We start from the raw sequence: 21028 nt of genomic DNA on the forward strand, positions 1-21028 counted from the left end.
CCGCTGCATCTGGCGGCCCGTGCACCCACCTGCCTCGGAGGCTGGGGAGGGGCTGCGCAGGGCCGCGGGCTGGGCCGCGTTTCTCAGGCTGCGTGTTTGTGTCGGGAATCCTGTGTGTCGTGTCTGTGTGGGCAATCCGGCCTCCCGGCGGTGGGTGGAACTGGATTCTAACTCAGGGAACTTGGGCCTGCTGTTAACTCCAATGATTGTAGGGACAGGCGGGGGGCGGGTGGGGGGTGGGCGCGAGGCTGGGTCCCGGCCTAGGAGAAGGGAGGCACTGAAGGCCATGGCCGTGCTGGCCGTGGAAATGGGAGGCTGTTGCAGGGAGTCTGTGGGGCCCGATTCTGGATACTGGGCAGGAAGCCGTGGTCTCCGGAGGGTCCTCCCTGCCTCAGGTAGCCCCGTTCAACCCCAGCCGTGCCCATCTCCCACCACCGCCTGTCGGTGGGGGTTTAAAGTTGGGGTGGCTTTCTGGGGTGCAGCTCAGCAACCCCCTTATGCAGACCGGGAGGGGGTCAGGCAGCCCCCTCAGCCACAAGGACCCTGGACGGGTTCGAGTTCACTTGGGACCGTGGGGCCTAGCTGCGTACTGAGTGGGCACCCCACACTCAAGGCCAAGGGGGGCTCCCCCTGCTCTGAGATGTTGGGGGGATAGGCGGGAGGGTGGGCACGGGGCACTGGGGGCAGCCAGGTCGTTGTTAAGAGTCATGCATCTGTACAGTCGAATTTCCTTCCTTTTATCATTTTTTAACTCACTTTGTCCCTTTATTCCCTAACTGTGCTTTTGCATTTTTTTCTTGGCAAACGTAAACTCAGCCTTTCATTCATGACGTGTGAAATTTCAGTTTCTCTGGGGTTTATCAGACGGCGTGGGGACCACGCCTGAAACTCAGGTAATAGGAGAAAAAAAATAAATAAATAAACTTTAAAAAAAAAAAAACAAAACCGTAAAACTACTCTCTACCTCTGGCTGGGCCCAGCCTGTCTCGCCCTGGCCGCGGCAGGGTGGCCTGTAACAATTTCAGTTTTTGCAGAACGTTCAGGTATTAAAAGGAAAAAAAAAAAAAAAAAAAGACAAAAAGACCAAAAAAAAGTGTGATTTTGAAATTTAAAAGAACACTGAAAGTTTACATTTTATAATAACATTATTATGCAGATTGTATTTAAACTTCAGAAATATTTAAGACGATTGTAACCCTGTAAAGCTGATGAGATATTAAAACAAGACAAAACACTTCTGACTTTTAACAGAAAACACTGTGTCCTGTGGTGGTGTTCTCTTTTGGTGTCTCCTCAACCTCCAGTTCCACCCGCCACCCCTGCCCAGCACAGCCAGGGGTGAGTGGAAGGGGGTGCTCTATCCCCCTCTGCCCAGCATCGCTCCAGGTCTGGTTCCCGGCGGCAGAAGACAGATACAAAAGCAGAGTCTGGCCAGGCGCGGTGGCTCACACCCGTTATCCCAGCACTTTGGGAGGCCAAGGTGGGCTGATTACCTGAGGTCGGGAGTTTGAGACCAGCCTGAGCAACATGGAGAAACCCCGTCTCCATTAAAAATACAAAAATTGGCCGGGCGCGGTGGCTCAAGCCTGTAATCCCAGCACTTTGGGAGGCCGAGACGGGCAGATCATGAGGTCAGGAGATCGAGACCATCCTGGCTAATACGGTGAAACCCCGTCTCTACTAAAAAATACAAAAAACTAGCCGGGCAACGAGGCGGGCGCCTGTAGTCCCAGCTACTCGGGAGGCTGAGGCAGGAGAACGGCGTGAACCCCGGAGGCGGAGCTTGCAGTGAGCTGAGATCCGGCCACTGCACTCCAGCCTGGGCGGCACAGCAAGACTCCATCTCAAAAAAAAAAAAAAAAAAAAAAAAATTAGCCAGGTATGATGGTGCATGCCTGTAATCCCAGCTGCTCGAGAGACTGAGGCAGGAGAATTGCTTGAACCCGGAAGGCGGAGGTTGCAGTGAGCCAAGATTGTGCCATTGTACTCCAGCCTAGGCAACAAGAGCAAGACTCTGTCTTAAAAAAGAAGAAGAGAGGCCGGGCGCGGTGGCTCAAGCCTGTAGTCCCAGCACTTTGGGAGGCCGAGAAGGGCGGATCACGAGGTCAGGAGATCGAGACCATCCTGGCTAACACGGTGAAACCCCGTCTCTACTAAAAAATACAAAAAATTAGCCGGGCGAGATGGCGGGCGCCTGTAGTCCCAGCTACTCGGGAGGCTGAGGCAGGAGAATGGCATGAACCCGGGAGGCGGAGCTTGTAGTGAGCTGAGATCCGGCCACTGCACTCCAGCCTGGGCGACAGAGCGAGACTCCGTCTCAAAAAAAAAAAAAAAAAAAAAAAAAAGAAGAAGAGGCCGGGCGCGGTGGCTCAAGCCTGTAATCCCAGCACTTTGGGAGGCCGAGACGGGTGGATCACGAGGTCAGGAGATCGAGACCATCCTGGCTAACACGGTGAAACCCCGTCTCTACTAAAAAGACAAAAAACTAGCCGGGCGAGGTGGCGGCGCCTGTAGTCCCAGCTACTCGGGAGGCTGAGGCAGGAGAATGGCGTGAACCCGGGAGGCGGAGCTTGCAGTGAGCTGAGATCTGGCCACTGCACTCCAGTCTGGGTGACAGAGCGAGACTCAGTCTCAAAAAAAAAAAAAAAAAAAAAAAAAAGAAGAAAATAAAAAAGGCTGGGTGTGGTGGCTCACGCCTATAATCCCAGCACTTTGGGAGGCCAAGGCGGGCCAATTGCCTGAGGTTGGGAGTTCGAGACCAGCCTGACCAACATGGAGAAACCCTGTCTCTACTAAAAATACAACATTAGCCAGGCGTGGTGGCGCACGCCTGTAGTCCCAGCTACTCGGGAGGCTGAGGCAGGAGAATCGCCTGACCCCGAGAGGCGGAGGTTGCAGTGAGCCAAGATCGCACCACTGCCCTCCAGCCTGGGTGACAAGAGGGAAACTGTCAAAAAAAAAAAAAAAAAAAAAAGAACAGGGGTCCTCAGCCAGGGTCTGTGCCCCCAGGGGGACCCTGCCCCATGTCTGGGGCCACCTGTGGTGGTCACAGCTGTGGGGGTGCTCCTGGTGTGGAGTGGGTGGAGGCCAGGGACACTGCTCAGTGGCCTGCAGTGCCCAGGATGGCCCTACCCCAGAGAACAATCTGGCACCTCAGTGTCCACAGAACAGGAGTTGGGAAACTCTGCCTTAATTATTTAAGGTGGGAAAAAGCAGTTCTCTTCCTGCCCACAGCAGACACCAGGATCAACTCCCAATGGGGCAGACGGTGTAAACTAGGGGACCCCAGTTCCTGGGACTCACCTCCTCTGCCTCCCCACTCAGGGCATGGATTTCAGTGTGTGCAGCTTCCTGGGACCCCAGCAGGGCAGAGGATCACGGGACGCAGAGTCTAGGGGGTCTGTGGAATCCCCTAACCCAGGGGTCTTAACCAGGGTGATTCCGCCCCCAGGGGACCCTGGCCCATGTCTGGGGACATCTGTGGTTGTCACAGCTTGGGGGAGCTCCTGACATAGAGTGGGTGGAGTCCAGGGACGCTGCTCAGCATCCTGAGTGCCCAGGACAGCCCCACCCCAGAGAACGGTCTGGCCCCAAGGTCCACAGGGCTGAGGGGAGCTCCTGGAGGCCGCTCTGGGCCCCTCTGGGCCTCGCGGAAAGCCCAACACCAATCCCGTTTTAGGGATTTGGGATGACAGGTGTGGCAGGGCCAGTGTGCGCACCCCCAGCCACCTGCCTGTGAGCCTGACCCCTCACCTTCTGGAGGCCTCTTCCCCCAACAGGGCTCTGCATGCGGGTGCCGCTGGCATTATCTGACCAGAGCTCCCAGGGCAGGTGGCCCGGTCCGGCCTCAGGGCCTTCACACAGCTGTTCCACTGCCAGGAACAGCCCCCTCCCCCTTTGCTCTGACAGACTCATTTCCATCCTCTGCAGCCAACACACAGTCCCGCCTGCCCACAACAGGAGGGTGCGGCTCCTTGGGCGGGAGGCACAGGACTCCCCCGTCCTCCACCCTCTGCGTCCTCCGCCCTCTGCGCAGCCCAGATGGAGGCCTTTGGGTCGAGCGGGACACCCTGTTCCCGAGACCCCCACTGCGGTTTGCCCTCCGTTACCTCCTAAACGACCCCAGGAATCAGCCCACGGGTGAAGCCGCCTGGAGCTGAAGCCACCGGGAGCTAAGGCCTCCTGGGTTCAGGGGCGTCCTGGTGGCTGGGGGAGGGAACTTTTCCAGCGCCGGCCACATTTTCACCTTTTCCCTTGCAGCACCGTGCAGGTCCTAGGAAACAAGACCAAGCGCCAGAGTTGGTCCCTGGACAGCCAGTTTGCAGCCCCCAAACCCGGCACATAGTAAGGGACTCAGCTGGGACTGGAGGTTCACACCCGTAATCCCAGCACTCGGAGGCTGGAGCGGGAGGATGGATGGAGCTCAGGAGTTTGAGACCCGCCTGGGCAACATAGGGAGACCCCATTCCTACAAGAAATTTAAAAAAAATAAAACCTGGGCATGGTGGCTGCTGTGAACAGTGATCATGCCATTGTACTCCAGCCTGGGCAACAGCAAGACCCTGTCTCTCTCTCTCTCTCTCTCTCTCTCTCTCTCTTCTTTTGAGACGAAGTCTCGCGTCTCCCAGGCTGGAGGGCAGTGGTGCGATCTCGGCTCACTGCAAGCTCCACCTCCCGGGTTCAGCCCATTCTCCTGACTCAGCCTCCCGGGTAGCTGGGACTATAGGTGCCCGTCACCACGCCCGGCTAATTTTTGTATTTTTAGTAGAGATGGGGTTTCACCGTGTTAGTCAGGATGGTCTTGATCTCCTGACCTCGTGATCTGCCTGCCTGCCTCGGCCTCCCAAAGTGCTGGGATTACAGGCGTGAGCCACAGTGCCCGGCCCCTGTTTTTTTTTTTTTTTTTTTTTGTCGGAGTCTTGCTCTATCTCCCAGGCTGGAGTGCAATGGCGCAATCTCAGCTCACTCCAACCTCCATCTCCTGGGTTCATGTCATTCTCCTGCCTCAGCCTCCCGAGTAACTGGGAGTACAGGCGCCGCCACCGCACCCGGCTAGTTTTTGTATTTTTAGTAGAGATGGGGTTTCACCATGTTGGCCAGGCTGGTCTCAATTTCCTGACCTCATGATTTGCCTGCCTCGGCCTCCCAAAGTGCTAGGATTACAGGCGTGAGCCACGGTGTCCAGCCTTTCCCTTGTTTTTTTTTTTTTGAGTCAGGGTCTCTGTGTCACCCAAGTTGGAGTGCAGTGGCACGATCTTGGCTCACTGCAACCTCTGCCTCCTGGGTTCAAGTGATTCTCCCAACTTAGCCTCCCAGGTGGCTGGGATTACAGGCACCAGGCACACACCACCATGCCTGGCTAATTTTTGTGATTTTAGTAGCAACAGGTTTTCACCATGTTGGCCACGCTGGTCTCGAACTCCTGACCTCAAATGATCCACCCGCCTTGGCCTCACACGACCAACCAGGACCCTGTCTCTTAAAAATAATAATAAAAAGCCGGCCGGATGCAGTGGCTCACGCCTGTAATCCTAGTACTTTGGGAGGCCAAGGTGAGTGGATTGCCTGAGCTCAGGAGTTTGAGACCAGTCAGGGCAACATGGTGAAACCCCGTCTCTACTAAAATACAAAAAATTAGCCAGGCGTGGTGGCAGGCACCTGAAGTCCCAGCTTCTTGGGAGGGTGAGGCAGGAGAATTGCTAGAACCTGGGAGGCGGAGCTTGCAGTGAGCTGAGATCGACCCACTGCACTCCAGCCTGGACGACAGAGCAAGACTCCATCTCTAAAAACATTAATTAGGCCGGGCATAGTGGTTCATGCCTGTAATCCCAGCACTTTGGGAGACTGAGCCTGGCAGATCACAAGGTCAGGAGATCGAGACCAGCCTGGCCAGTATGGTGAAACCCCGTCTCTACTAAAAATACAAAAATTAGCCGGGCGAGGTGGTGATGCCTGTAATCCCAGCTACTCAGGAGGCTGAGGCAGGAGAATCGCTTAAACCGGGGAGGCAGAGGTTGCAGTGAGCCAAGATCGTGCCACTGCACTCCAGCCTGGGCAACAGAGCGAGACTCCGTCTCTAAAAACATTAACTAACTAATTAATTAAAAATTAAAAAATAAAAGGCCTCTCCTTCTTTGCCCACAAACCCAAAGACAGTGGCATTGCAACATTTTCCCAGGAAAGGGTTTCCTGGGCCGCCCAACCCACTGTCCACCCTCCCATGGCCCATGCCCAGGGAACGTGACTGGAGGTGGGTCTGCGTGGCCGGAGGTGGACAGGCCGAGACTCAGCTGCCCGGCCCCCTGCGCACCATCCTGGCCGAGGCTGGCCGGGACACGTCCCTCCCCAGGGCTGTGTTGGAGGTGAGGGACCAACAACCCCCCCTACACCTGTCCCAGCCGGTTGGTTCCACGTTAGACCCTGGCCCCGGAAGGGAAAATGGCGTTCTCCACTTCAGCCAGAAATGAGCCTGCTAAACCCTGGGTCCTGGGGATGGAGGCCCACTCGCCGCCTGGAGGAGCCCCCGGCCCCCAGGGAGAGGACGGAAGAATTCTGGAAAAGCTCCCCCGCCCCCCGCAAACTGGATCGTCAGGCTCTGCTTGTTCACCTGCAGCTGAGGGCCTCAGAGGCGGGAGTCAGAGGGGGTGCGCCTCTCAGTTCCCCAGCCTGGAAGGGAGGGACTCAGCCCCCACCCCTCCCCAGCCAGGGAGGGACTCAGTCCCCCACCTCCTCTCCAGGCCCCCACCTTCTCCCCAGCCAGGGAGGGACTCAGCCCCCCACCTCCTCCCCAGGTTCCCCACCCCTCTCCAGCCAGGGAGGGACTCAGCTCCCCACCTCCTCCCCAGGCCCCCACCTTCTCCCTAGCCAGGGAGGGACTCAGCCCCCCACCTCCTCCCCAGGCCCTCCACTCCTCTCCAGCCAGGGAGGGACTCAGCTCCCCACCTCCTCCCCAGGCCCTCCACTCCTCTCCAGCCAGGGAGGGACTCAGCCCCCCACCTCCTCCCCAGGCCCCCACCTTCTCCCTAGCCAGGGAGGGACTCAGCCCCCCACCTCCTCTCCAGGCCCCCCACCCCTCTCCAGCCAGGGAGGGACTCAGCTCCCCACCTCCTCCCCAGCCCAGGAAGGGCCCAGCCACCCCCTAGCCTCTCAGAGCCCAGCCGCCTCCCTGGGCTGCCTGCTAGGTGCTTGCTAGGAGGGCGGGAGGCTCCCGGAGGTGAAACTCAAACCGTCCACTGATAGCAGATTTTTGGAGCTGGCTAAGAGCCCAGCCTGGAGAGGCGGTGGCCGAAAGGCTTCCAAAAGCAGAGGGCTACTGGAGCCGGCTGCTGCTCTCCTACTGGCACAGGTCATGATGGGGCTGCCAGCTGGAACTGCTGGATTGGTCTGTGGGGCCGAAACGGGGCAGCCGAGCTGACTGGGGTCTGGCTGGGTTCGTCCGTGCCTGCAAACTGGCAGTGCTCCACAAATGTGCAGGGGATGGAGAATGAGTGCCTCACACCCCGAGGGGAACGTTCCTGCCTCTGTACCTCAGTTTCCCCTCCCGGGCTACCCACCCCCCAACCTCCAAGCTGGCACCAATGAGATCCGATCCGGCCGCCGGGTGGTCTGGAGACGCCCCCAAAGTGTGGCTTCTGTCCCTCTGCTCCAACACAATTGGTCTGTCCTCATTCCAGGAACCAGGCTGGGGGCGGGGTGACCTCTGACCTCACACTGCAGCCTGGCCTGGCCACGTCCCCAGGGAGGGGAGGAGGGGAGGAAGGCCTGGCCCAGGCTGGGCTGCAGCAGGAGGCCTGTGAGAAGGTGGAGACTGCAGTCCATCGGCCTCCTGCTGCCCGTGCCCTCTCCTGCCTATGGCAGCAGCCCACACCTGCCCGGCCTGCTGGGTGTCCTGGAACCCAGGAATTTAACAACTTCCAGGTCGGGCCAGGTGGTGGCTCATGCCTGTAATCCCAGCACCTTGGGAGGTTGAGGAAGGAGGATGGTTCCATCCCAGAAGTTCAAGACGCGCCTGGGCAACGTGGCCCCTATCTACGAAAAATTAAAACATTAGTCAGGTGTTGTGGTGCGCATCTGTGGTCCCAGCTACTTGGGAGGCTGAGGTGGGAGGATGGCTTGAGCCCTGAAATTTGAGCCTGCAGTGAGCCATGATTGCATGATTCTCCTACCTCAGCCTCCCAAGTGTCTGGGATTACAGGCATGTGCCGCCACACCCAGATAATTTTTGTATTTTTAGTAGCGGGTTTCACCTTGTTAGCCAGGATGATCTTGATCTGGTGATCCACCCACCTCAGCCTCCCAAAGTGCTGGGATTGCAGGCATGAGCCACCGCACCCTGCCAATTTTTAAATAATGTTGGAGGCCGGCCATAGTAGTTCACGCCTGTAATCCCAGCACTTTGGCAGGCAGAGGCGGGCGGATCATCTGAGGCCAGAAGTTCGAGACCAGCCTGGCCAACATGGTGAAACCCCCATCTCCACTAAAAAATACAAAACTTAGCCAGGCATGGTGGCAGGCGCCTGTAATCCCAGCTAGGGAGGCTGAGGCAGGAGAATCGCTTGAACCCAGGAGGCAGAGGTAGCAGTGAGCCGAGATCGCGCCACTGCACTCCAGCCTGGGCCACAGAGCAAGACTCTGTCGCAAAATAAATGAAGAAAATAAAAATGAGGTTGGAGGAAACTCTGGAGGCACAGCAGGTCCTGGGATTGGACTCCCTCCCTCCCTCCCTTCCAGGATAAAATGAAATCCAGGCCCAGCTCTGTGGTCCTGCCCCAGGGCCTTCGCACAGGCCTGCGGTTGGCTGCCTGCTCAAACGGCCCCTCCTGCCAACCAGGCGGGTCCCCAGGGCCGCCCTCCCTCTGGCCTGGGCCCCGGGTCGGTGGCTCGCGCCTGCCACCTGGCGGCCAGCGGAGATGCGGCGCCGCACGCTCTGGCGCCAGCCTCCTGCCCGGGCCGTGCCCTCTGCCGGGAGCCGCGGGCCGGGGGTCGCACCATCTCCGGGGACCGCACCCCGCATCCAGCATCCAGTCCCTGCCTCTTGCTGCTCGAGGACACACGGCCCAGGACAGCTACAACCCCCGGGGGAAATCCCGACTTTTAAACGAATGCTCCCTTTTTAAGCGGGTTGGCAACTAATTCCACTTTTTTTTTTTTTTTTTTTTTTGACGGAATCTCGCTCTGTCGCCCAGGCTGGAGTGCAATGGCGCCATCTCGGCTCACTGCAACCTCCGCCTCCTGGGTTCAAGCGATTCTCCTGCCTTAGCCTCCCAAGTAGCCGGGATTACAGGAACCCGCCACCACACTCGGCTAAGTTTTTGTATTTTTAGTAGAGACGGGGTTTCACCGTGTTAGCCAGGATGGTCTCGATCTCCTGACCTCGTGATCCGCCTGCCTCGGCCTCCCAAAGTGCTGGGATTACAGGCATGAGCCACCGCGCCCGGCCCTAATTCCACATTTTAAAACTGTTTTTAGACCAGACGTTGTGGCTGAAGCCTGTAATCCCAGCGGTTTAAGAGGTCAAGGCTTGAGCCCAGGTGTTTGAGACTAGCCTGAGCAACACAGTGAGACCCCCCCATCTGTATTAGATAGATATTTAAATAAATAATATTTAATTTTTTTTCTTTGAGACAGAGTCTCATTTGCCCAGGCTGGAGTGCAGTGGCGGGATCTCAGCTCACTGAAACCTCCGCCTCCCGAGTTCAAGTGATTCTCCTGCCTCAGCCTCCCACCACACCCGGCTAATTTTTGTACTTTTTGTAAAGACGGGGTTTCACCATGTTGGCCAGGCTGGTCTCGAACTCCCGATCTCAGGTGATCCACCCACCTCAGCCTCCCAGAGTGCTGAGATTACAGGCCTGAGCCAAAGCGCCCGGCCTTTTTTCCGTTTTTTTGTTTGTTTGTTTGTTTGTTTTTTGGGGACGGAGTCTCAGTCGCCCAGGCTGGAGAGCAGTGGCGCAATCTCAGCTCACTGCAAGCTCCGTCTCCCGGGTTCACGCCATTCTCCTGCCTCAGCCTCCCGAGTAGCTGGGACTACAGGCGCCAGCCACCTCGCCCGGCTAGCTTTTTGTGTATTTTTTAGTAGAGACGGGGTTTCACCGTGTTAGCCAGGATGGTCTCGAACTCCTGACCTCGTGATCCGCCCGTCTCGGCCTCCCAAAGTGCTGGGATTACAGGCTTGAGCCACCGCGCCCGGCCTTCTGTATTTTTTTTTAGTAGAGACGGGGTTTCACCGTGTTAGCCAGGATGGTCTCGATCTCCTGACCTCGTGATCCGCCCGCCTCAGCCTCCCAAAGTGCTGGGATTACAGGCTTGAGCCACCGCGCCCGGCCCCTTTTTTTTCTTAATGCCATTTTCAGACATGGCCCGCGACGGGCAGCCGTGCCGTGAGGTTAGACCCTGCTTGGCTCAGACAGAACTGACGACTTGTTTGACCTATGCCAAGTTATCCGACCAAGAATTTAGATGCTGGGGCCCCTAAAGAGGGGTCCAGAGGAGGCAGATATGGACCAATAAGGAAGCACTGGGCCGGACGCGGTGACTCACACCTGTAATCAGCACTTTGGGAGGCCGAGTGGGGAGGATCACTTGAGCTCAGGAGTTCGAGGCCAGCCTGGGCGGGACAGCGAGACCCCGGCTCTACAAAAATAAATAAATAAGGAAGCAGTGAATTCCAATGTATTCATCGCCAACGAACCATGTTGTTGGGTGTGCTCTCCTCTTTTAGGTGCAATGTGTCATTTAGGCCTGTGCCGTCGGAACTTTATTATTTGAACATTTAAAAATAAGTGAATCCAAGAGGTCGAGTCACTTGGCCAAAAACGCCCAGGAGGAAAAGGCCAAGTCTAGTACCCCGGCTCTAGACCTACTAACTGATCGCCGGAGACTCCGGGCCTTGGAAGAAGTCGCCTCCCCAGATCTCTAAGCAGGCCGCGCGACCCTCGAGTCTCAGCTAAGCGGGAAATCCCACTTCACAAGGAAGCCCCCTCTCCGAGGCACGGGCGCATGCGCGGATCGGCCACCCGCTGGAGCCGCGGGTGCGCCGCTCTGGCCCGCGTGGCGCACTCGTCCGCGTCTCGCTGATGATGACGCACGTCCGGGGCGGTAGGGAAGGCAAGATGGCGGCGCCCATGGAGGTGGCCGTGTGTACGGATTCCGCAGCCCCGATGTGGAGCTGCATCGTGTGGGAACTGCACTCGGGCGCCAACCTGCTCACCTACCGCGGCGGCCAGGCGGGACCCCACGGCCTGGCGCTGCTCAATGGCGAGTATCTGCTGGCGGCGCAGCTGGGCAAGAACTACATCAGCGCCTGGGAGCTGCAGCGGAAGGTGCGGCGGTGCGGGCTCGCTGCTGGGCTTGGCTGCGGGGATCACGGGGCGCCCGAGGCTAAAGTCGGGGGATGGGTTGGTGGGGGCCGCGTGCACCCTGAGTCGGAATTGGCGTGGGGCGCGGAGGAGGTCTCCGTTCGGGCGCTCTGCGCATGCGCGGGTCTGGGGGCTTTGGGGAGATGCGCGACCTGTTAGGCCGCTCTGCGCACGCGCGGGGCTCAGGCTTAGGCTGCGGTGGGGCAGTGGGGGAAATGGAGACGCTCCGGGGGTCCCTTGGGGCAATTGCGCATGCACGAGTTCTTGGCGCGCGAAATTTGATAAAAGGGGACTATACGGATCGCGAGGTCAGGAAATCGAGGCCATCCTGGCTAACACGGTGAAACCCAGTCTGTACTAAAAATACAAAAAATTAGCCGGGCGTGGTGGCGGGCGCCTGTAGCCCCAGCTACTCGGGAGACTGAGGCGGCACAACCCGGGAACCCGGGAGGCGGAGCTTGCAGTGAGCCGAGATCGTACCACTGCACTCCAGCCTGGGCGACACAGTGAAACTCCGTCTCAAAAAAAAAAAAAAAAAGACTGTGAGCTCTGTGGATATTGTGGTTCTGCAGGAAGAGGGAGAAGGACCGAGATCTGGGGGAGTCCCCCATGAAGGAGTGGCGCAGGAGACTCATGCGTTTATCCCTCCAATAAAGAAGCAGATACTCACCGTCGCCCACTGTTTCACCTCTACCCTCAAGCCCAAAATGCAGCCAGTCCCTGAAGCTACTCCCTTCCCCTGTGCGCACACTGAGATCTCTTGGGACTGGTTCTGTGCTATGGCATTGCCTGATGGAGTCCACGCACAACTCATAAATTTTTCCCATTTTATTTTATTTTTGAGACAGGGTCTCACTGTGTCGCCCAGGCTGGAGGGCAGTGGTGCGATCTCGGCTCACTGCAGCCTCCGCCTCCAGGGTTCAAGAGATTCTCAGACCTCAGTCTCCTGAGTAGCTGGGACTACAGACCTGCACCAACCACCACACCTAGCTAGTTTTTGTATTTTTTGTAGAGGCAAGGTTTCACCATGTTGACCAGGCTGGTCTCGAACTCCTAAACTCAAGTGATCCGCCCACCTCGGCCTCCCAAAATGCTGGGATTACAGGCATGAACCACCACGCCTGGCCGAGTTTTCCCATTTTAGAGAGGAGGAAGCTGAGGCTTGGGGTCTTAGGCTGCACATTATGGATAGAAGAATTGGTGCACAAGCCTACTGGGCTCTTGGGCCCCAGTGTCCTTCTAGACCCTCTTTGTTTTGTTCCTGTGTTCCTCCCAGCCAGGGTCCCTCTGGCCCTCAGGGGGAGGCACCAGCCTCCTCTTATCTACCACCTCCAGCCTCAAAGCCTCTTGCAGGGGCGAACACTTCCTTGCTGGACCATGCATTTGCTCAAACCACCCTGCTCCCGACTCCTTTCCCTGGTGCTCTTAACCACTGCCCAGGCGTCCCCTCCCCTCGCCTTTCACTGCTGTAGGGGCTCCCGTCTCCTGCACGGGCTCATGAGGCTGATTGTGCATCCGTAGGACCAGCTCCAGCAGAAGATCATGTGCCCTGGGCCTGTCACCTGTCTGACCACGTCACCCAACGGTCTCTACGTCCTGGCAGGAGTTGCAGAAAGCATCCACCTGTGGGAGGTAAGAGGCACAAAGCGTGAGGGTTTCCCACAGGACATCTCAGCCCATCTGAGCCTTGCCTGCAGGGCACCAGGGAAAGACCATGTGGCCTGGGGCCCTGGGATGGGTGACTGTTCAGGGGTCACAGCCTAAGCTTCACCCTGCTGCCTCCTTTCTCCAGGTCCCCTCGAGACTCTTGCGAATCCCAAAGTGGCCCTAATCCTGCCTTGAGTGCTTGGATAGAGCCCGGTGCAGCCCAGTCCCCAGCGCACACACACACCACAGCATCTTCCAGAGCTAGCGGGCATCTCTTCCAGGCAGGGGGCAGCACCTGGCACTTGTAACTTGACAGTTATAAAGGGCTGGGTGCAGTGGCTCATGCCAGTAATCACTGCAACCTCCGCCTCCCAGGTTCAAGCTATTCTCCTGCCTCAGCCTCCTGAGTAGCTGGGATTACAGGCGCCGCCACCACACCTGGCTAATCTGTTTGTATTTAGTAGAGACAGGGTTTCACAGTGTTGGTCAGGCTGGTCTCAAACTCCTGACCTCGCGTGATCCACCTGGCTTGGCCTCCCAAAGTACTGGGATTACAGGTGTGAGCCACTGTGCCCAGCCAGTGCCTCCTTTTTCTTCCCGCTGGAGCAACCAGGTGACAGCAACCCCTAGACACATTCACCGCCCGGATCCTGCCATGCTCTCGCGGTGAGACAGAGCGAACTGTTCAGGCTTTGCATTTAGGTCAGCCTCTCAGCTCCGCCCTGGTTAAGGGAAGCAGCCCTGGATAATGTGTGCGTGAGTGGGTGGTGCCGGGAAGACTTCATTCACAAAGCCAGGCCTCTTGGGATTTGGCCCATATCGTAGCTGCTGTGTTAGATCGTTGGCTGTGTTGTTACAAATGGTTCATTATATCTGGGGGGAGACCTGCCCTCAAACCCACATAGAGGAGGGCAGCCAGTACAAGATTTGGAGCCAGAAGACCCAAAGGTAACCCTGTTTCTGCCCTTCCTGACCTCGTCCTTGCCTCCCCCAGTGGGCTGCTCAGAGAACTGAGAGGGCTGGGTGGGCATGAGGATTCTCTGAGAGATAAAAAGGCCACCAGGGGGATGGGCATGGTGGCTCATGCCTGGAATCCCAGCACTTTGGGAGGCTGAGACGGGCAGATCACTTGAGGCCAGGAGTTCAAGACCAGCCTGGGTAACATGGTGAAAACCCATATCTCTAAAATATACAAAAATTAGCTGGGCGTGGCGCCATACACCTATAATCCCAGCTTTTTGGGAGGCTGAGGCATGAGAATCACTTGAATCCGGGAGGCAAAGGCTGCAGTGAGCTGAGATCGTACCACTGCACTCCAGCCTGGATGACAGAGCAAGACCTTGCCTCAAAAAAAGGCGGGGGGGAGGTGGCGGGGAGCACAGGAATGACAGGAGGCATCATTATCTCACCCCCAGGACACGTGTGTATGTATGTAATTTTTAAACTTATTTTTGAGATGGGGTCTCACTACATTGCCGTAGCTGATCTGGAACTCCTGGACTCAAGCGATCCTCCCAGGTAGCTGGGATTATAGGCATGCGCCACCATGCCTGGCATCCCAAGGCTTTTAAATCTCAGTCCATGATTTTGAAACTAGGATGCTGTTGCTGAGAGAGAAACTGAGGCAGGGAGGCAGTAGCTCACAAGTCACCCCTCACGATAGACCTCCTGACCCTGGTGGCTGTCAGTCTGACAGAAGGGCATGTGGGTAGGAATTAAATGTATCATCGCCCCACGGGGGATGTCTTAGGCGGGACCCCTTCCTGTTCTTGGCTGGGGACAGTGTGCTGGGTGGCACCCACTACCAGACCCCTGCTCCCCTAGCCTCCTCCATTTTTTTTTTTTTTTTTTGAGATGGAGTCTCGCTCTGTTGCTCGGGCTGGAGTGTGGTGGCTCGATCTCAGCTCACTGCAACCTCGGACTCCTGAGTTAAAGTGATTCTCCTGCCTCAGTCCTCCCGAGTAGCTGGGATTACAGGCACCTGCCACCATGCCTGGCTAATTTTTGTGTTTTTAGTAGAGACAGAGTTTTGCCATGTTGGTCAGGCTGGTTTGGAACTCCTGGCCTCAGGTGATCCGCCCTCCTCGGCCTCCCAAAGTGTTGGGATGACAGGTGTGAGCCACTGTGGCTGGCCCTCCTGGAGAGTTTCTGACCGGCATGAGCTGTGACCACAAGGGGGTGCCCCATGTGCTCAGCTGGAGCTCAGGCCGGACTGCCTCCACTGTGCCCCCTGCCACGGTTGAAATCCTCCTCCTATTCTCTGTGTGCATGACGGGCTTGTGAGTGGTGAGTCAGGAGTGGGCTGGAAACCTGAGAGCCGGAGCTGTGGAGCGGGGGCTGGTCTGCCTCTCCCATGCCACGGGGACAGGGACCTCCTAGGAGGCACTGATGCTCTGATGCTGCCCTGTGTGTACCGGCCCCGGGCAGTGGTGGTCACCAGAACTGCCATCTGTGGTTTGGGACTGACCTGGACCCTGCTTCATCTGGTGCCATTTAACCCTCCTCGGCCACCCTGGGTTCTGCATGTGAGGAAACTGAGGCCCAGAGAGGGCATGGCCTGTCAGATCTGGGCTCAGCAGGCCCTGCCTGCCCCAAGAAAGCACCACACACAGGGACTTTCGACAGCAGAAACTCGGCCCCCATCCTGGAGGCCAAAAGTCCTAAATCAAGTTGTCCGCAGAGCCACACTGCCCCTGGAGGCCCCAGGAGGAGCCTCCCCACCTCTCCGGTGGTGGCCAGCGCCCCTTGGCGCCCTTGGCTTGTGGGTGACTCTCCCCTGCCTCTGCTGCCACGTGGAGCCCCCTGCGTGTTTGCACTTCTCTCAGCTTACCACAGCCGGGACACACGGGATGGAGGCCCTCGCCCCAGAACCACCTCATCTTAACTTATTATATGTGCAGAGACATTGCATCCAAAGACAACCATTCACAGATTCCAGGTCCGGACTTTAACAAGCTTTTTGGGGGGAAACACACGATTCAACCCACAACCCCAACCAGAGATCTCAGCCCTCGCCAGGCGTCCTGGAAAGTGCTCCTTGTCCTGTTGCTCAGACAAGCTGCCAGGCTTCCTGCCCCCACCCCCGGTCAGGCCACCACAGCCTGCCCAGAAGCGACTTCCCGCTGAGTGGTGGGAGCTGCCTACAGGTCTTGAGTGCAGCCAGTTCCTACAGGGCCTGCGCAGGAAGCCCGTGCCTTCCCTGGGGTCAGGCTCATGGGACCGGCACCTCCCTGAGGCAGCAGGGAAGGGCAGGAGACTTGCCCCTCTCCTGGGCCCTCACACAGGTGGGGATGAGGCGGGAACAGGTGCTCACCCAACTGAGGCAGGGGCGCGACAGTGTGGCCATGGCCGTGTGGTCATGGGGTTCCCTGGGCTGCAGCCCGCCCTTTCCTCCCCTGACCTGGATGCCCTCGGCCCCTCACAGGTCTCCACCGGGAACCTTCTGGTCATCCTGAGTCGACATTACCAGGACATCTCCTGCCTGCAGTTCACAGGGGACAGCAGCCACTTCATCTCAGGGGGCAAGGACTGCCTGGTGCTGGCTTGGAGCCTCTGCAGGTAGTGCCTTGCACACCTGGCCCACACCTGGGCGCAGGCGGGGAGAGGAGGGCCAAGGCCCCTGGTGGGAAGGGGCTTCTCTTGGGGGCTGGAGTGCAGAGGACAGAGTGATCATTCCTGGGGGCCGTGGGGGCTGAGCCTTGAGTTTACTCAGGTGAGGCGGGCCAGACTGCTGAGTGGAGGCAGGTGTGTGCGTGAGGTGGGTGCTGGACTGCCCTGTTCCCTCCCCTCCCCGCCTGCTGAGTACCCGCCTCACCCCGCCCAGCGTGCTGCAGGCCGACCCCTCTAGGATCCCAGCGCCCCGGCACGTCTGGTCTCACCACACGCTCCCCATCACGGACCTGCACTGTGGCTTTGGGGGCCCCCTGGCCCGGGTGGCCACCTCCTCACTGGACCAGACGGTGAAGGTACAGCCGCCCCCACCCCCCCACCCCCCCACCCCCCTCCCCCCTCCCCCCCCCCCCCCACCCCTCCACCCGCAGTCCATGAGCAGAGCTCAGCCAGGAATGCAGGAATCGCCTCCTCCCCCTCCCTGCTGTCAGGGCTCCAGACGATTTTTAATTCCCTGGTACTCTGAGCCCAAGGACGTCCAGGGAGGTCTGCCAGCCTGGAAATTCCCACTCATTCACCATTTCTGGCCCGGCTCCCTGGCCAAGCCTGGGGAATCGAAGGGCATCACTACGTTTGAGTCGTGGCCAGTGGTCCTGGGAGGGAGACCCACGGGTCATCAGCCCGAGACCAAGCTCCGTTTCAGCACCGGCCCTGTCCCCTATCCCCCAAGACCCACATGATGACGGCTTTCGCCCAAAGTCCCAAGCCCTAGGGCCAGAGGACAGCCGACGCCTGACCTCCCTGATGCCCCTGTTCCCACGGGGTCCTCGAGCTCCCCCGCGCCAGGCCGAGCCCCACGCCCTTTGCCCGCCCGCAGCTGTGGGAGGTCTCCTCCGGGGAGCTGCTCCTCTCCGTCCTCTTCGATGTGTCCATCATGGCGGTGACCATGGACCTGGCTGAGCACCACATGTTCTGCGGCGGCAGCGAGGGCTCCATCTTCCAGGTCGATCTCTTCACCTGGGTGAGTGCCCTGGCGGTCTGTGGGCTGCACCCTGCCCTGGGACTGAGGGCATCGGGCCTGTGGCTCACAGCCGTCTCGGCCTTCGCAGCCCGGACAGAGGGAGAGGAACTTCCAGCCAGAGCAGGACGCCGGGAAGGTCTTCAAAGGGCACAGGTGGGGACGTGGGAACGGGGCGGGGGGCTCCCGAGCACGTCCTGTGTGTTGCCTGACCCCTGCCTGTCTGTCTAGGAACCAGGTGACCTGCCTGTCGGTGTCTACTGACGGCAGCGTGCTGCTCTCGGGCTCCCACGATGAGACCGTGCGCCTCTGGGATGTGCAGAGCAAACAGTGCATCCGGACGGTGGCCCTCAAAGGTGGGCGCGCCTCTGCTCAGCCTGCGGCCAGCGTGCAGGGGGCGGGGAGGAGATCCAAGGGAAAAAGCCAGCCTGAGCTCCGGGCTTGGCTTGACTGGGGGCGGGACTGGCTTGCTGTGGGGTGGGGCCTGGCAGGGATGGGGTGGGGCCTGGCTGGGGGCGGAGACTGCCCTGGATGGGGCGGAACCTGGCTTGCTGTGGGGTGGGGCCTGGCAGGGATGGGGCGGGGACTGACTGAGGGCGGAGACTGCCCTGGATGGGGCGGAACCTGGCTTGCTGTGGGGCGGGGCCTGGCAGGGATGGGGCGGGGACTGACTGAGGGCGGAGACTGCCCTGGATGGGGCGGAACCTGGCTTGCTGTGGGGCGGGGCCTGGCAGGGATGGGGGCGGGGCTTGGCTGGGATCGGGCAGGGCATGGCTGGGGGCGGAGACTGCCGTGGATGGGGTGGAACCTGGATTGCTGTGGGGTGGGGCCTGACCACCGCGCCCCCCAGGCCCAGTCACCAACGCCACCATCCTACTGGCGCCCGTCAGCATGCTGAGCTCAGACTTCAGGCCCAGCCTGCCGCTGCCCCACTTCAACAAGCACCTGCTGGGCGCAGAGCACGGGGACGAGCCGCGCCACGGTGGCCTCACCCTGCGCCTGGGCCTCCACCAGCAGGTACGGCCCCCTGCAGGGAACCCCCACTGCCCTTTGGTCTCGGAAGACCCCGCAGGCCCTGGGCTCCTTCGCTCCCTCAATCCTGACGCCAGTGCGGCGGTTCCCCCCCAAGCCCAGCACTGGAGAGCGCATCCTGTGAGCGGCATGGTGATGCCCGCAGGGCCCTCTGCCCACTCTCGGTGTGGACCCAGAGGCTCTGATAAGTTAACCACCCCTCGTCCCCCGGCCAGCAGGGCCGAACTGCGCGCCCCACACACCAGCCTTCGCGCCGCTGGAGATCTGATGGTCAGCTAGGTCTTTCTGCAAAGGGCTGATGCCCCATATTTCGGGCTGCGAGGAGCAAAAGTTTCACATCTGGGCTGCGGAAGGTGCAGGAGCAGCCCTGCAGGGCAGGGAGCAGGTGGGGCCCTGATGGCTGCATGTGGCTCCCACGTGGGCTCGGGGCAGCCTCTGCCTGACCACAGTCACATCCTCACCCCCTGCAGCTCAGCACCGCCCCCTGCTCTGTGCAGGTACCAGGGTGGGCTCCTGCACCTTCTGAGGATAGAGTGACTTCCAGAACTCTTCCCTGGGGTTGGCTGGGGTGGGGGCTGGGGGGGTCCTGGAGCCTGGGGAGGCTTCCCGGCGTGTTTCCGCCCCACTCCCCGATCTTCAGGGAGCTGCCTGCGCCCTTGGTGTCTCACGTCACTGTCTGTGTCCCTCGCTGGGCTCTGGCGGTTGGCACTCCTTCCCACGTGCCCTCTTCTTACCTGAGTACAGATTGATTTTTTTATCTGGAGGGTGCCTGACAGCCTGACAGACCCTGCACCAGGAGATGCCGTTATCTTCCTTGTCCACGCTGACTGATGGAGTGACACTCTGTCTTCCCACATCTACCAGTGGGCTCGGGGCAGGCAGGCAAGGGACCCCCACCGTCTGGGCATCCGCAGGCCACTCAGACCAAAGGAGGCCAAGAGCACAGGCTAGACTGACCGCTAACAGCATGGGCAAAAGGGGGGCGCGCCTTTGTGTTCAGAAAGTGCCGGAACCTTCAGAGTGAAAACAGGCCTCCAGTGGCACGGAGCCAGCTCCCTGCTAGGGTGCCTGCCCGGCCACTGCCTCCTCCCAGGGCAGCGGCGGCTCCCACGCTTCCTGCCCAGCCAAGTGCCCTCCCCAGAACCCCACCCAGCTGTTCACGGTGAGATTCTGGAGGGGGCCAGGCCACGCCCTCCGGTAATGCCACCACCTTTTCCTGGCCACCCCACCTGACTCCCTTCCTCCGGCAATGGCTGCCAGCTTGTTGCAATCCAGCTGACACTGACTGGAATGTCTGCCTGTCCCACACGCGCTGCTGGGGCCCAACACACTGCATCCAGGAGGCGGGTTCCTGACCTCCGACCCCCCAGCGACTGGTCCCTCTGCCCAGGGCAGTGGCCTCGCTGGGCCGGCTGGGCTCTCCCCATGGCTGGAGGTGGTCACTGTCTGTGAGGCCCTAGTCCGGCCCTGTGTCCCAGAGCCTTCCCTGGGATCGCCGGTCCTTCCAGGCCTGGCCCAGGCCCCCTGTCTGTGGTGTGGTCATCTGCACCCATATCCCCAGCCCCATCCTTGGGCGCAGTCGTGGAGGATCTGAGGCGCTGGGTGATGGCTGCATGGCCAGGGTCAGGGTTATCATCTGCAGGCTCGAGGGAGGTGAATGCCCCTGCCTCAGTCTCCCCTTCTGTAGGCGTCACGGTGGCCCCTCCCTGAGTGCCCACGATAGCGGGGGTGGGATGGGCAAAGCGTGTGGTGTGTGACAGGACACAGCCCAAGGTCACGCAGCCCACTGTATTGCAGGGTTCTGAGCCCAGCTACCTGGACCGCACCGAGCAGCTGCAGGCCGTCCTGTGCAGCACCATGGAGAAGGTGGGCGGGGCCTCGGGTTGGGCGGGGCCTCGGGAGGGGTGGCCTCCGGCTGGGCGGGGCCTGAGACTGGGGTCAGTCCTGGCCAGTGGCCCCCACTCCAGCGCACCCCAGGCCACTTCCGCCCTCTGACCCCCACTCCTACCGCAGAGCGTGCTTGGTGGCCAGGACCAGCTGCGGGTCCGTGTAACGGAGCTGGAGGATGAGGTGCGCAACCTGCGCAAGATCAACCGGGACCTGTTCGACTTCTCCACGCGCTTCATCACGCGGCCGGCCAAGTGAGGCCCGGTGACCCGGGCCCGAGGCTCCCAGGCCTGAGCCCCACGCCTCCCAGCGACCGGAGCCCGCGGGTGTGGCCCCCACCAGCCCAGGCCTGGACTCTCCCGAGTTCTGTGTCGTGTTCGGGCTTTTCCTCTGTGACTGGGCCGTCTTGGTGTCTCGTGGCACTCGTCTCATTGGTGCTAGCCTGTTTTTAACAAAAGAGGATGAAAGGCTTCTCCTC

The 21028-nt window shown here is 59.6% G+C and overlaps 2 protein-coding genes across 2 annotated transcripts in view; both read left to right on the forward strand.

Moving 5' to 3' along the window:
- The window catches only part of MIER2 (MIER family member 2), a 993207-nt gene that overhangs the window by 65022 nt on the left and 907157 nt on the right, over window positions 1–21028 (forward strand). The gene's annotated exons all lie outside the window — the stretch shown is intronic.
- On the forward strand, window positions 11035–21020 carry WDR18 (WD repeat domain 18). The gene is made up of 10 exons (XM_030935055.1): window positions 11035–11321; window positions 12879–12989; window positions 16429–16562; window positions 16828–16969; window positions 17491–17634; window positions 17723–17787; window positions 17863–17987; window positions 18482–18648; window positions 20461–20529; window positions 20677–21020. The coding sequence occupies exons 1-10, from the start codon at window positions 11076–11078 to the stop codon at window positions 20806–20808; spliced, it is 1335 nt and encodes a 444-aa protein (XP_030790915.1). The 5' UTR covers window positions 11035–11075; the 3' UTR covers window positions 20809–21020.

Source organism: Rhinopithecus roxellana, chromosome 8 (assembly GCF_007565055.1).
Source record: "Rhinopithecus roxellana isolate Shanxi Qingling chromosome 8, ASM756505v1, whole genome shotgun sequence".
Classification (NCBI taxonomy): Eukaryota; Metazoa; Chordata; class Mammalia; order Primates; family Cercopithecidae; genus Rhinopithecus; species Rhinopithecus roxellana.